General features: G+C 40.4%; 1 protein-coding gene and 2 long non-coding RNA genes across 3 annotated transcripts; 1 reads left to right on the forward strand and 2 right to left on the reverse strand.

The window, feature by feature from the left end:
• The first annotated feature begins 326 nt into the window (after positions 1-326).
• Positions 327-2,269, forward strand: LOC116355505 (V-set and immunoglobulin domain-containing protein 1-like). Its single transcript, XM_031799764.1, has 2 exons — positions 327-418; positions 781-2,269. Exons 1-2 carry the CDS (start codon positions 355-357, stop codon positions 1,140-1,142), a joined length of 426 nt encoding a protein of 141 aa, XP_031655624.1. The 5' UTR covers positions 327-354; the 3' UTR covers positions 1,143-2,269.
• A 3,446-nt stretch (positions 2,270-5,715) lies between these two features.
• Positions 5,716-8,260, reverse strand: LOC116355501 (uncharacterized). Its single transcript, XR_004204530.1, has 3 exons — positions 7,943-8,260; positions 7,248-7,292; positions 5,716-7,142 (listed from the first exon to the last, which is right to left on the reverse strand). It is a non-coding gene; the product is annotated as an uncharacterized LOC116355501 (long non-coding RNA).
• A 4,423-nt stretch (positions 8,261-12,683) lies between these two features.
• Positions 12,684-15,325, reverse strand: LOC116355520 (uncharacterized). The gene is made up of 3 exons (XR_004204552.1): positions 14,623-15,325; positions 13,934-14,097; positions 12,684-13,607 (listed from the first exon to the last, which is right to left on the reverse strand). It is a non-coding gene; the product is annotated as an uncharacterized LOC116355520 (long non-coding RNA).
• Between the last annotated feature and the right edge of the window lie 906 nt (positions 15,326-16,231).

The raw sequence follows: 16,231 nt of genomic DNA on the forward strand, positions 1-16,231 counted from the left end.
AAGTTAGCATTGAAAAGTGAAAATGATCCAGGGGTCATATGGTGATAGTACAGGAAATGGTACCCTGATGAAAGACAGAATGAGTTCAATTTGAATAATTTCCCCAGACAAAGTGCAGTACTTTAGTAGGCTACTACAATACACCCATTGACGCTATGATAAGATGACTACGCATATCTCAAAAATAGAATTCAATTAAGGGTTGTTGTTTAGATGGTGTACAATGTTCAATACTGATGGTTGAGGAGGGAGTGGTGGTTTAGAAGGGGCTTTGATGACATTGACGCCACTTCCTCTGTCTTTAAAAGTCAGACCGACAGAGAGACAGAAGTAACCAGGGCTTAAGTGATAGAGATGTTCCTGCACTGGTGTCTGCTGTCGATCGGTTTCTCTCTCAGCACATCAACCACAGCAACAGGTAATAAGACAAACTTCTTTTTTCTCCCAACATTGAATTTAGAGTCACCAGTTTGGGCTCTGTTAAGCCTTTTTGCACCAGGAGCAAAGTTTACACTAGATGCAGTTTGCACCTGTTTTTAAGATAGGTATTAAACATTTTGAGACTAAAATGACACAGTAGTGTATAGTGCCCTACCTGAAAACAAATGTATGTAGAAAAAATACAATTTGAGTTTTTGGTGTTTAACCCTTTCTGGGGGGGAAACGGGTTCAGCCTTTGAATTTTCACTCTGATGTTTTTTTTGTAGAAACATGTTTATCTATGTATTACACAAATTCTCCAAATCATGGTTTATCTTTTCATTCACCTCTTTTCTATAGAAGCCATTCTCTGGGTGAAGACAGGGGGGAAGTTTACCATAAAGTGCTCCACCACTCTAAAAGACCAGGAAGGAATGTACCTGTATGTTGGGCTGGACAGGGACAGGGAGGTGTTGTATTACCACCAGCGTGACTCCAAGCTGTCCCCCAGGAAAGGCTACTGGGACAGAGTGAAGACTGAGGGACCTGTGGACCAACTGACCATCACCGTCAGTAACCTGACCATAGAGGACACAGGAGTCTACTGGTGTGTTTACACAAATGTCAACAAATCCACGTTCAATAATTTGATCATCCAAGGCAAAGGCTCCACTCTGGTGGTGGTGAATGGCTCAGACAGTGTAGTAGTGTGGGCACAATAGCATCTCATTCGTGTGCAAGATCTTGAGAATCAACTGTACATGTGATGGAAGAATGCACTGTGCATGCAGTGGGTTGCAATTCCATTGAATTGGGGATAGTTTAAGCAAAATATTCCACAAGACCTAGGATTGCCTTATGTATATTCCACAAAAAAAGTTCACTGTTATAACCTAACTTGTTTTGATGAATTTAAGCTAAATATCCCAAATTCCCGGGCTTAACTTCCCATGGAAAATTTTCCGGAAAGTTTCCAACCCTTTGCAACCCTACTGGTCACTTTAATAATGGAACACAGGTCACTTTAATAATGGAACACAGGCCACTTTAATAATGGAACACAGGTCACTTTAATATTTACATACTATTTTACCCATTTCATATGTATATACTGTATTATAGTCCATCTTATTCAACTATTGTTGTACATATACTATTCTATCCACAGATTCTTCAGATATACTATTCTATCCACATACTGTCCATAATGTTTATACATCCCACATTGCTCGTCTTAATATTTAAACATTTCTTAATTCCATTCTTTTACTTTTAGATTGGTGTGAATTGTTATTTCTCATTAGATTTTACTGCCCTGTTGGAGCTAGGAACACAAGCATTTCACGACACATGTAATAACGTCTGCTAAACATGTGTATGTGACCAATAAAATGTAAAACAGTAGTGGTTGTGTCACACCCTGGCCGAGAGGGGTTCAATTCAATTCAGAGGCGTCAATAGCTCAATACAAACTATTTAAAATAGGCTACTAAAATCATCCACATCCAGATTAAAAGGAAAATGCAGTTAGCAGAATTAAAGGCTGACTTTATGACCATGTGGAATACCTGGGAGACGGAGGTAAGGCTGTTTGTATGGCTGGCTGAATTTAGGGAGAGCAGAGATCTGTATTTAATGACTAGAAGCTCATGTCTCCACCCTAACAATGGGAGTAGTTGGCAGGAAGGCAGGCGACAAAATAACCCCATAGAAACGCATTGGGCTTATTTTGGCAAGATTTTGGCAAGAGGGGAACCTCTCGCTTCGCCTGTTCCTCTCTGTGGAGACCACAGGAGGTTGTCGAGGGGTAGTAATGGCTGGAACGAAGGTAACTACTGTTTAACTTGACATGAAACTAAACTAGCGTTTTAATCCCAGTGCTGAGCTTGTAGTAGCAGGCAGCTAATTGTTGAATGACCTGTTTGTAGAATAGTCAATTCAAGTAAAATTGTACTGATTGCGCTCACACATCTTATTGCAGGTGCAGCGAAATGCTCCAACAGTGCAGTATTAGATAACAATACACATATGTATATGATGGTGTGTATAGACAGTATATGAATATAAAAGGTGTGTACAGCAGAGGAGGCTGGTGGGAGGAGCTATAGGAGGACAGGCTCATTGTATAGGCTGGAATTGAATGGAGTCAAACACATTTCAATGTGTTTGGTACCATTCCATTGATTCCATTCCAGCCATTACAATGAGCCTGTCCTATAGCTCTTCCCACCAGCCTCCTCTGCTGTACAGCAGTAGTTAAGATGAGCACATAACTATTAGAATACAGTATGAAGTCATGTAAGCTGTTTTCCAAATTGCATTTTATAGTTTATTTTTAATTGTGTAGAAATTCAGTAAATTAACTGATAACTTAATTTTTATTTGTCTATTTGGTGATTTTTTTTGTTACGGGGAAAGTTAGGCCCATACAACCCCAACAATATCTGGGCTGCATTCAGTAAGTTTTTATGTTCTGGAACGTAAAATGAAATGGAAACGATGCTGTACTGAATAACCAGTTGAAAAACGGGGAGGGGTTGGGTTGTAGGGTGGGGAACGTTGTCAGCATGGCCACTGCCTTAAAATACGTCACTAATTTCTTCAAGCCACACCCACCAATTGGGCGCAAACGTACAGTACCTTAAAGTCTGTTCAAGAACATATAAGAACGTTTTGGGAAACATGTTGTTCAGTAGAAACCGTTCCGCAAGTGAACTGAACTTACTTCTGATCTAACTGTGCGTCTGTACATGTGCATCATTATGATGACAAAATTTATAACAACATAGTCTTGCACTTAATAATTACAGTAATCAACAGTTGCAGTAACTTGGTCTCGTCTCAGTGAAGATTTCAGTACAATTGTCACGTTGGAAGTCCATAATTTGCTACCTTTGTTGTCAGTAAGGTATGTAATTCCTATCATTTAAATAACTGAATGTGTTTTTTGTCATGCAAAACTGACAATGATATTCCATGAAGAGAAAGATAGTGACACAATTCATGATCCTTAAGGACGAACAGGAGGTGCCGTCCTACCTCACCATGAGACATGTCACCGATTGGCTGATGGCAAAGAGGCACTTCATGGAGGAGTGAGTGAAGCTTTGAATGTGAATGGCTATATAAAAAAAAGTTTAATGTTATGATACACAAGACTTGACACATCAGTAAAGTGTATCAAATGTATTGTTGTTCCGTGGTTTTGATAGGCCGACATGATTGTTTGATGGATTCTCCCCTCACACTAGGCCCTCCCTGAATATCACACCCCTGGCCGAGTGTCTGCTGGTTTTTGTTTTTTCCTTTCAATTAAGACATAGACAACCAGGTATGGGGAGTTCTTTACTAATTAGTGACCTTAATTCATCAAACAAGCGCAAGGTAAGTAAGGCGGCGACTTACGCCGCAGACATACTCCAGTTGTCAGAATCCATCTGAGCCTGGTGCCATGGTGATGGGTACCCACGACGGTCCTTTCACTCCGATCCCAGATGTTCCTGAAGGCATTGCTGCAATAAGATACAGGATTTTGTTACGTAGCCCTTTACACTCATACCCGGAACTTCTGCAAATGTTTTGTCGGAGTGAGAAATGCTGTAAATTTAAGAGCACTATGTATTTTTAAAGATGAGACGTTGAGGATTATAATAAATATCACGTTGATGTCATACAAGCAAGCAAAACACCTGTGAGTCCAAATATGCATTCCACATTTCCATATCATAAAACTCACGTCTGTCACTTTCTGACCTTAGTTCCTTTGTTTTAGTATGGTCAGGGCGTGAGTTGGGGTGGGCAGTCTGTTTGTTTTTCTATGTTGGTTTTTGAGTTCGGCCTAGTATGGTTCTCAATCAGAGGCAGCTGTCAATTGTTGTCCCTGATTGAGAATCATACTTAGGTAGCCTGGGTTTCACTTTTGGGTTGTGGGTGTTCTGTGTTAGCGTTCGTACCACACGCGACTGTTTCGTTCATTTCACGTTTATTGTTTTGTATTTCGTAGTGTTCAGTTTATGTATTCAAATAAACATTATGGACACTTACCACGCTGCAAATTGGTCCTCCGATCCTTCTCGCTACTCCTCCTCAGAAGAGGAGGACGAGATCCCTTACAGTGTCACTGTTTAAGATCACTTTGATGTACAGTTACAAGATGACATGGCCCCATACCCTGGGTTATTCTGTTTGTCTATTGTCCAAAATAATAGACATTTAAAATGTCATTATGTCTATATATAGTGTTGTAGCAATGTGAAAATAGTTAAAGTACAAAAGGGGAAATAAATAAAGATAAATATTTATTGTATTTACTATAATCTCTGAATTGCATTGACTGGTACTGTACATGTGACATTGACTGGTTCTGTACATGTGACATTGACTGGTACTGTACATGTGACATTGACTGGTTCTGTACATGTGACATTGACTGGTTCTGTACATGTGACATTGACTGGTTCTGTACATGTGACATTGACTGGTACTGTACATGTGACATTGACTGGTTCTGTACATGTGACATTGACTGGTTCTGTACATGTGACATTGACTGGTACTGTACATGTGACATTGACTGGTACTGTACATGTGACATTGACTGGTACTGTACATGTGACATTGACTGGTTCTGTACATGTGACATTGACTGGTTCTGTACATGTGACATTGACTGGTACTGTACATGTGACATTGCTGGTACTGTACATGTGACATTGACTGGTACTGTACATGTGACATTGACTGGTTCTGTACATGTGACATTGACTGGTACTGTACATGTGACATTGACTGGTACTGTACATGTGACATTGACTGGTACTGTACATGTGACATTGACTGGTTCTGTACATGTGACATTGACTGGTTCTGTACATGTGACATTGACTGGTACTGTACATGTGACATTGCTGGTACTGTACATGTGACATTGACTGGTACTGTACATGTGACATTGACTGGTTCTGTACATGTGACATTGACTGGTTCTGTACATGTGACATTGACTGGTTCTGTACATGTGACATTGACTGGTTCTGTACATGTGACATTGACTGGTACTGTACATGTGACATTGACTGGTACTGTACATGTGACATTGACTGGTTCTGTACATGTGACATTGACTGGTTCTGTACATGTGACATTGACTGGTTCTGTACATGTGACATTGACTGGTTCTGTACATGTGACATTGACTGGTTCTGTACATGTGACATTGACTGGTTCTGTACATGTGACATTGACTGGTTCTGTACATGTGACATTGACTGGTACTGTACATGTGACATTGACTGGTTCTGTACATGTGACATTGACTGGTACTGTACATGTGACATTGACTGGTACTGTACATGTGACATTGACTGGTTCTGTACATGTGACATTGACTGGTTCTGTACATGTAAGACATAAGCTATTACACTGAAACATATTTGATTGCCTAGCTGGGTTGATATAACGTAACATTTTAAGGCAGCAGAGTAACATCAAACTATAACTCAGGAAATCAAGTTAAGGTATTAACCCTAATATCATATTTTATAACTTCGCTAGTTTGTTGGCAATAGAACATGCTTTCAAATGATGCCCACCTGACACAGACTGTGATTTATAATGGACCGTTTCTCAATGGCGTAAACAATAACAGTAATTGTGTGACGCGAAGATGCAAAGTGTTGCAAACAAAACAACTACAAGTGTGTTTGCTCTTGTTCCTCAGCAGCACAACTAGGAGAGCTCGACAAAACACCTTATAGTTGAAGACTCTTCTTTGAGTCATAAAAATGCGTAGAAATTACTTAGGAACTGTGCACACTTTAGAGAGGTGTGCGGCCACTTGGAGACACCAGTTAGTCCTCTCACTCAAACCCTTGTAATTGTTTTTGTTTGTGTTGCACCTACACCATATTTTCCAGGAATATTCTTATATTACTGATGGTATTCAGAGTATTTTCAGATTTAATTCATATTTCTGCTTTTGCTATAGTTGTGTCCTCACCTTTGGTCTAACAATTTTCCCATAATCTACAAACAGTTTCCTTTCAATTGCTACCATGTTTATGCATATGCGTTTCATATTTCTTTCTGTTAGAAACATTTCAATTCAGCCCATTCCATATAGGCCAATTCCCACGAGTGTAAAGGGTTAATATACCCCAACCACAAGTTCCCATGTGTTTTGGAATTCAAGTATGAAGAGGGTTAAGGGTTAATCTCAGCAAGTCCAGTCCCGATGCCTTGGCGGAAGCCCTTTGAGGCGTACACTCTGATCGACATGGACGCACCATCGAAGCCTTGTCGAATATATTAAATACATGCGTATCTCATGAGACCTCATGCACCAGCCATTTTGAATGACGTGGAGATGAGTCTTAGGTCTTCAACCGTGTCGCATATATCATTAAGTGGACACTCACACAAAGGATGTAAGGGTCACCTTTCTCAGGATCAGCTCTCACACACCGAGGAAGAAGGACCTTGCTGTTTGTCTGGACATCCTTTTTGGGTTTAGAGTTTATAAGAATGTAAATACCTTCGCAAAATCAAGCACTAAATATGAATCAGGAGAGGGCAGTCACTTGAAAAGCTGATAAAGTAACAACGTTTAGTCAATCCGCATTTCATGCCTTCAGTTAACAAGACCGGACACGTTCATGGATATGTCTGCTTTTTGTCTAACTGCCCAACCAGGATATGAATGCACACAAGGGAAGTGTTTTCACCTATTGAGAGACATTGTTGCACTGTTAATACATGGTGTACGAGGGGAGATGTGTGCGTTAGACATTACATTAATTACCACACTTCTACTACATTTGTATACTCACATCCTTGGTCTCAATTTCTGCTGCCATCTCCGTTTCTGCTTCTAGCTGGGCAAACATGGCACTTGGTTATGATTCGAAAGTGTGAAAGACTTTTTCATGACCCATGTTTGACATCAGTGACATTAAGACCACATTTATCGTTTGCAAACTCCCCTCCCTGGTCAGTGATGATGTGGTTGACAAGTCCAAAATCAAAAAAGTTTGTTGATGACTTTTGAAGCGATCTTTGTTCCTGATTTACCCCCCCAAGGGTTCAGCAATTACCCATTTGCTGAAGAGGTCAGTATTGGTTAGGGCGTACTGTTTACCAGACGCTGTTCTCTTCTCAATGAGGGCCAATGAGATCGATGCCCAGGACAGACAATAACTGTCTAACTTTGATAGGAAGCGTCATAGGGCCCTAGCCTAGCATTTGGTTTGTTACAGCGGCGGTTAATATAAGCCTCGCTGTGTGCCTAACCGACCGATGCAACATGTTGCGGTTTTGTTGTTTGTCACCTCCACCTGCCATGCATATTATTACAATGGATACATCCAAATAATTGGCAATAGAAACTAAGGTAAAACAAATGAAAATGCACATAGTTTGCTGACATTTCAGCTGCTTGATGCTGTAACGCTGAATTGCCACGATACGGATTGAATTAGTTAGCTAGCAAAGCAGAAGTAATGTCAGTCACAAAGTTAGCACTTACCTAGTAGATAGTTTCTTCCTGCAAATGTTTCCAGGTACTGTTTAGAGATAACTGTCTTGAACAAATACATGCCCTATCAATCGAAAAAGTAGTGCCAAGACCTTGCAATCGCATACAAAACTCCTCACATAAACCCTCAGCACTTTGAAGCGTGAATCCGGATTGGCAGACGTAGCAAATGCACGAACCCACAGAAAAGATTTTAGCGGTCAAGGGAAGGTGTGAGAGAGAGACATCTGCAGAAGCTCAGCCATCCACGCAAAGAGACGCGCGTGCTGTGAGAAATTTTACATGACGTCACGATCAGAACGAAACGAAACAAAGATTAAAGAGAGGGTGAAGAGCTTCAACCTCCTTGGGTTCGACAGCTCTTTGTTTGAGTCCAAGGCCACTGTCCTTGATGCCCTGATGGACAGAGGTGAAGCTCCGCGTGGCCAACCTACCAGTGATTCCAGACTCCCAGCACGATTATAGGTAAGGGCACTCAACATGTACTGCGCTGATACAAATGACTGATGATTGGTTGAAATTAATTGATATTAAGATGATTGTGGGAACTGTGCTGTTAGATTTCCGCGCAGCCTTTGATAGTATTGACCATAACATGCTGTATAGGGAAAACTTGCGTTATGGCTTTTCAACCATATTGTGGATTCTGAGCTATCGATCTAATAGGTTTTCTTTCATGGACGCTTCTCTAATGTCAAAGTGTGGTGTACCGCAGGGTAGTTATTAGGCCCTCTCTTTTCTATTTTTTACAAATGACCTGCCACTGGCATTAAACAAAGCATGTGTGTCCATGTCAGCTGATGATTCAACCATATACGCATCAGCAACCACAGCTAATGATGTCACTGAAACCCTTAACATATAGTTGCAGACAGTTTTGGAATAGGTGATCAGAAATAAATGCAACATGCAACAATTTCAATGATTTTACTGAGTTACAGTTCATATAAGGAATTCAGTCAATTGAAATAAATGAATTGGGCACTAATCTATGGATTTCGCAGGAATGTGAATACAGATATGCATCTGTTGGTCACAGATAACATAAAATAAAAATGTAGAGGTTTGTGGCTAGTGGAATGTTATTCCCGCTCCTCTTTAATGGCTGTGCGAAGTTGCTGGATATTGTTGTGAATTGGATCATGCTGTCATATCTGTCGATCCAGAGCATCCCAAACATGCTTAGTGGGTGACATGTCTGAGTATGCAGGCCATGGAAGAACTGTGACATTTTCAGCATCCAGGAATTGTGTACAGATCCTTAAAACATGGGACTGTGCACTATCATGCTGAAACGTGGGGTGATGGTGACGGATTAATGAAATGACAATGGGCCTCAAGATCTCCTAACGGTATCTCTGTGTATTCAAATTGCGATTGATAAAATGCACTTGTGTGTGTTGTACTTAGCTTATGCCTGCCCATATCATGACCCCACAGCCACCATGGGAGATTCTGTTTACAACGTTGACATCAGCAAACCGCTCGCCCACACAACGCCATACAGGTGGTCTGTGGTTGTGAAGCCGGTTGAAAGTACTGCCAAATTCTCTAAAACGATGTTGGAGGTGGCTTATGCTAGAGAAATGTATATAAAATGATCTGGCAACAGCTCTGGTGGACATTCCTGCAGTCAGCATTCCAATTGCACAATCCCTCAAAACTTGAGACAACTTGGCATTGTGTGGTGTGACAAAACTGCACATTTTAGAGTGGCCTTTTATTGTTCCCAGCACAAGGTGCACCCGTGTAATGATCATGCTGTTTAATTAGCTTCTTTATAAGCCACTACTGTCATGTGTATGGATTATCTTGGTAAAGGAGAAATGCTCACTAACAGCAATATAAACAAATTTGTGCAACACATTTTTGGGGCATATGGAACATTTCTGTGATCTTTTATTTCAGCTCACACACAAGACACTTACCCCAACAGACATGCCACCAGGGGTCTTTTCACAGTCCCCAGGTCCAGAACAAGGAAGCGTACAGTATTATACAGAACCATGAGTGCATGGAACTTCCTTCCATCTTATATAGCGCAAGTGAACAGCAAACCTGGTTTAAGAAAACAAATAAAGCAACACCTCACAGCACAATGCCTCTCCCTCATGTGACCTACTTGTTGTGTTTATGTACTGACATGTATGTGTAGATGATAGATGAACACACACACACTACATGTTAATGTTTTTAAATGTATGTAAATCAAAAAGTATTTTGTCTGTAATGTCGGACCCAGTAAAAGTAGCTGGCGCCATTGGTGTCGGCTAATGGGGATCCTAATAAATAAAATAAAAATGGTGGGGATCCAATTTCAGTATTTAAACAATTTAGCAAATTTCGAGAGACCGACCTTAATGTTTGTACAAACCCCGGTTGTTGCAAACCAAACGTTGGGCTATAAGCAAGGGGAAATAATTTCTAGATGCTTTTTACAGTGGCGATCCAGCTAGTGAATTGGCTGGCTGGGCTGAATGGACAGTGATTTCTCAGATGGAACAGAAAACAAGATGCCCATTTTTGGGTCATAGGTCTACCCGGGCTAAACTGGTTCTTTGTATGGCTTAGAGTGCGTCTCAACCAATCACAATGCTTGTTTTGACCAACCCATTGTAGAATACACAAAACCGCCTCAGCCTTAAGTATTCTGATTTAAGAATAAGATTTATATGTTCAGAAAAAGTTTGACTTCTAAGACACAGACACTCTCCAAAATAAATAACTAGTAGAGTGTGTGAGAGTGGGGATACAGCCTGCGCTCCGCATCCGTATGCCATGCAGGGTTTGCTCTGTGTGGTTGGTGTTGAGTTATTCACTCACTGTGGTGGGTTTCTGAAAATGAGTGGCGTGTAAAAGAGAAGCATTCATGTTCCCCTGAGGTGTTGGGTATAGTTTCTCATCTGTCTGCTGCCACCACATCAGAAGCCACCTGTCACCAGCAGCACACGGAGGTCTGGCTTACAGGATATGTGTCAGTGTGACATTCAATGAGTACTTGACTTATGGTTATGATTTTGGATATGATTGTAGAATACAGTATGTTGAAAAAAAAACTTAATGATGCTGCTCATGGATATTGACATATAAATTGGACATTTAGTTGAAAATATTAAAATGCATTCAATATGTTACTCTTGGCATTAGGCTCTGCTCCTTCTGGGGAAGCTCACTGCCAGAGCATGCACAATGATAACATAATAATAACAATAATAAAGAGTGAAAAAGGTATGCTATACCAATCCCCCTGACTGGAACAAAAGCAGTGCCCAAACAGGTGGAGTCTGGGGTGGGTGGTCAGAAAGCATACATGCAGGTCGAGTACCGCATGTTACAGAATAGCATGTCACCAAGAACACCAGTGCATAGCTTGCACGCAGCAGCCATCATGGAATGAGTGTGCATTACCTGGTTGACTAAACAGACTGCCATATTACGGTAGAGTGAATCTAATTGGTTCAAGATTAGCTGATACAAATAGTCTGGTTTCCTGTTTGAACTTGTCTTCACGTGGTTTAGATAGAAACCTTTCCAAACATACAATATACTGTAAGAAATATAGCTGAACATCCCCAATGCGTACCACATACAGTTGATGTCGTAAGTTTAGATACATGTTAGCCAAATTCATTTAAACTCAGTTTTTCACAATTCCTGACATTTAATCCTCATAAAAATGTCCCTGTCTTAGGTCGGTTAGGATCACCACTTTATTTTAAGAATGTGAAATGTCAGAATAATAGTAGAGAGAATTATTTATTTCAGCTTTTATTTCTTTCATTACATTCCCAGTGGCATCAGTCCCTCCTGCAACAAATCACCCCCACAACATGATGCTGCCACACCCGTGCTTCCCGGTTGTGATGGTGTGCTTCGGCTTGCAAGCTTCCCCTTTTTTCCTCCAAACATAACAATGGTCATTATGGCCAAACGGATCTATTTTTGTTTCATCAGACCAGATAACATTTCTCAAAAAAGTATGATCTTTGTCCCCATGTGCAGTTGCAAACCGTAGTCTGGCTTTTTTATGGCGTTTTTGGAGCAGTGGCTTCTTCCTTGCTGAGTGGCCTTTCAGGTTATGTCGATATAGGATTCGTTTTACTGTGGATATAGATACTTGTGTACCTGTTGCCTCCGGCATCTTCACAAGGTCCTTTGCTGTTGTTCTGGGATTGATTTGCACTTTTCGCACCAAAGTACATTAATCTCTAGGAGACAGAACACGTCTCCTTCCTGAGCGGTATGACGGCTGCGTGGTCCTATGGTGTATATACAGTGGGGCAAAAAAGTATTTAGTCAGCCACCAATTGTGCAAGTTCTCCCACTTAAAAAGATGAGAGAGGCCTGTAATTTTCATCATAGGTACACTTCAACTATGACAGACAAAATGAGAAAAAAATCCAGAAAATCACATTGTAGGATTTTTTATGAATTTATTTGCAAATTATGGTGGAAAATAAGTATTTGGTCAATAACAAAAGTTTATCTCAATACTTTGTTATATACCCTTCGTTGGACTTGGAAATTGCTCCCAAGGATGAACCAGACTTGTGGATGTCTACAATTTGTTTTCTGAGGTCTTGGCTGATTTCTTTTGATTTTCCCATGATGCCAAGCAAAGAGGCGCTGAGTTTGAAGGTAGGCCTTGAAATACATCGACAGGTACACCTCCAATTGACTCAAATGATGTCAATTAGCCTATCAGAAGCTTCTATAGCCATGATATTTTCTGGAATTTTCCAAGCTGTTTAAAGGCACAGTCAACTAAGTGTATGTAAACTTCTGACTTCAACTGTATACAAATATAACATAAACAGGAATACACAAGTTGAATATCACATGACTATTAATTATGTACCAATATTTTGATTAAAAGGCAATAAACAGTGTGAATATGTTTCTCACCCCAAATCATATTTTACACGTGAACTGGTATTCAAAGTGTAAATAATTTTTAGGAAGTTGAAACTGACTCGTAGGCTTATATCCCGATGTACCTGATCAAATTTAGGCAGCTAAAATATTTGTACCTGTGATCAAATATAATAAAGGTCTTAACAAACTGTTCTCATTTTAACGTTAGCTCTTCTGACTGTATGGCAGACCCCATGCACTGGAACAGCTTCCTGAGTGGTCCAGTGACAGTGACCTAAAAACATTACTCACCACAGCACTGTTTCAAACTAAAAACCAATGTAAAACTTATGACCTGATGTATTGAAAAAAAGGTATAGGTAGGCCTCCATCGCTATCAACTGTACACCTTATGGACTAAAACAGGGATATTCAACTGGCGGCCCAAAATTGGACATTTAGTGCCAAAGTGAAAAGCACTATAGTTGTCTTATTTATTGAGAAAAATAAATAAATAAATGGTGAGCGAGCGAGCGTTGAGTCTTTACTTTTATTTGTGTGTGTGCGTCACATGTGGAAAATGTCCAATGTTTCAATTCTGAGAAAGTAAAGAAGCAATACTCAGAAAAAACATTTGAAGAAGCTACTCAGTGGTCCTACTTCCTCCTTTGGAAGACACAGAATAGAGGTACGATTCTACCTGTGTGTCAGGTGGACAAGTGTGATACCTGGCCATGTCTTCATAGACACTCTCAGGAATGACCTGGGGTGTGGATCCTCCCTGTTTACAGCACCTCTTCACCTGTGAAACAGGAATGTTGCTTCAGTCATATATTATGCACTACAAGCAATCAAATTGTCTTATTCAACCACTTTTTAATTATTCATGGACATTGATTTAAAAAAAATGAAGCACCTGAATTGCCCTTTGTCCATTTCAGTCACTACAATGACTGGCATTGAAAGGACATTGTGTTTTGACAGAGTTTAGAACAAAATATAAATCTGCACACTAGTGTTATGCTCTGAACATGTTTAGCAGGACGAGGACAACTTTTTGATAAAGGACAACGTTTTGACAGATACACGTGATTGACCCATCACCAAGGCAACCTTCAGCACACTCACCAGTGGAGCAACCCAGATGAGGAAGATGACACACAGCAGGATGGTCAAGATGCTAATGATGATGATGTTTACCACGCCAGATGGGCACGGCTTCTCATTGGCAGGGTGAAAGGGGGTCAGCGTTACTGCAGTAGCTGTAGGACATGGCAGCTGTAGGACATTGTCTATGGAAGACATCACCAAATGGGAAAATCTAATCAGTATGCTGCGGTATTCACACAAAATAACTATCAGAGACAGAGTTGTACAAAAGAAAAGCCACTGAAGAACAATGTTTCTCAATTTGTTTGTATCGGGACCAGCAGGCTATGGTTGTTTATAATGAAACTAACCCTCAAGAGCTGACTAAATGAGTCTGGAACACCAGCCTGTCTATGAACCACAGATTGAGAAACACTAGTCTGGGTTCTAGATTACACACATTTTTTCTACATGTGAAATTGATTGTTCATTCATGAGAAGAGAAACATATCACATCGCCTAGAGCCCTCAAACTCAACTCTGGACCCCGAAGCAACTCCTTATTTTCATTGTTCCCCTCTAATCAGGGACTGATATAGACCTGGGACATCAGGTGTGTGCAATTCATTATCAGCTAGAACAGAAAACCAGACGGCTCTGGACCTCGTAGGGTAAGAGTTGAGAGAGAGAGGTAAGACCCCTGCCCTAGAGTGTAAACACACACCTACCATTCACCACCACCAGAGTGGAGCCTTTGCCTTGGATGATCAAATTTTTGAACGTGGATTTGTTGACATTTGTCTAAACACACCAGTAGACTCCTGTGTCCTCTATGGTCAGGTTACTGACGGTGATGGTCAGTTGGTCCACAGGTCCCTCAGTCTTCACTCTGTCCCAGTAGCCTTTCCTGGGGGACAGCTTAGAGTCACGCTGGTAGTAATACAGCACCTCTCTGTCCCTGTCCAGCCCAACATACAGGTACATTCCTTCCTGGTCTTTTAGAGTGGTGGAGCACTTTATGGTAAACTTCTCCCCTGTCTTTACCCAGAGAATGGCTTCTATAGAAAAGAGGTGAATGAAAAGATAAACCATGATTTGGAGAATTTGTGTAATACATAGATAAACATGTTTCTACAAAAAAAACATCAGAGTGAAAATTCAAAGGCTGAACCCGTTTCCCCCCCAGAAAGGGTTAAACACCAAAAACTCAAATTGTATTTTTTCTACATACATTTGTTTTCAAGTAGGGCACTATACACTACTGTGTCATTTTAGTCTCAAAATGTTTAATACCTATCTTAAAAACAGGTGCAAACTGCATCTAGTGTAAACTTTGCTCCTGGTGCAAAAAGGCTTAACAGAGCCCAAACTGGTGACTCTAAATTCAATGTTGGGAGAAAAAAAAGTTTGTCTTATTACTTGAATTCTCTTTTTGAGATATGCGTAGTCATCTTATCATAGCGTCAATGGGTGTATTGTAGTAGCCTACTAAAGTACTGCACTTTGTCTGGGGAAATGATTCAAATTGAACTCATTCTGTCTTTCATCAGGGTACCATTTCCTGTACTATCACCATATGACCCCTGGATCATTTTCACTTTTCAATGCTAACTTTATTTATCTTTTTGCCGTTACATTACCCAACTTGACACACAACAACACACACATCACAGGCTGGGGGCAGCCTCAGGAGATCTAGGGTAAACGGGCCTTGCTGAAGAGCACAACAGTGGAAAGTAGCTGATGGGATATTGAAGCCAGCAACCCTCTGGCTGCCAGTTCACTCAGTTATTGAGGAGAGACTGCCGTCTAGTGTCAAGCTAGAACAAAACAGGCAGAAAGAAAAAGGTTTTATACCATTCCCCAGAAGAGTCTATTCATATGTTTATTAACAAGTAATCAATTAGATTTTAACTAACAAGACTGTTGTTCTACTGTGATAAATAAAATGATAAAAGGCTAACTGAAAAAGTACAACAGAAGGAAGAGATGGCTATAAATCCTATAAGTTCAATGGCATACATATTGTAATTATGTAAATAATCAAAACATAATAGAAACATGAAATCTGAATACTACATTTAGCTTAGTAACATGACCCTACATAAACCTTTGGGGGTTTTTCGAAATATGTAACCTGTTTGCCTGACGACTCAAACTGAATTATTCCGCTGCTGTATCATTCGCTACATACTTCAGTCTGAGATTGCCATCATTGAAGTCATTTGTGATGACATCAAAATGAGAGGTGTTGTACCAAACAAATTCATCAGCGATAGGATCATCTCTAACCAATCAGAGCATCAAAGCCAATGATGAATTTTCAAAACAGTGCTT

Source organism: Oncorhynchus kisutch, linkage group LG20 (assembly GCF_002021735.2).
Source record: "Oncorhynchus kisutch isolate 150728-3 linkage group LG20, Okis_V2, whole genome shotgun sequence".
NCBI classification, from domain to species: domain Eukaryota; kingdom Metazoa; phylum Chordata; class Actinopteri; order Salmoniformes; family Salmonidae; genus Oncorhynchus; species Oncorhynchus kisutch.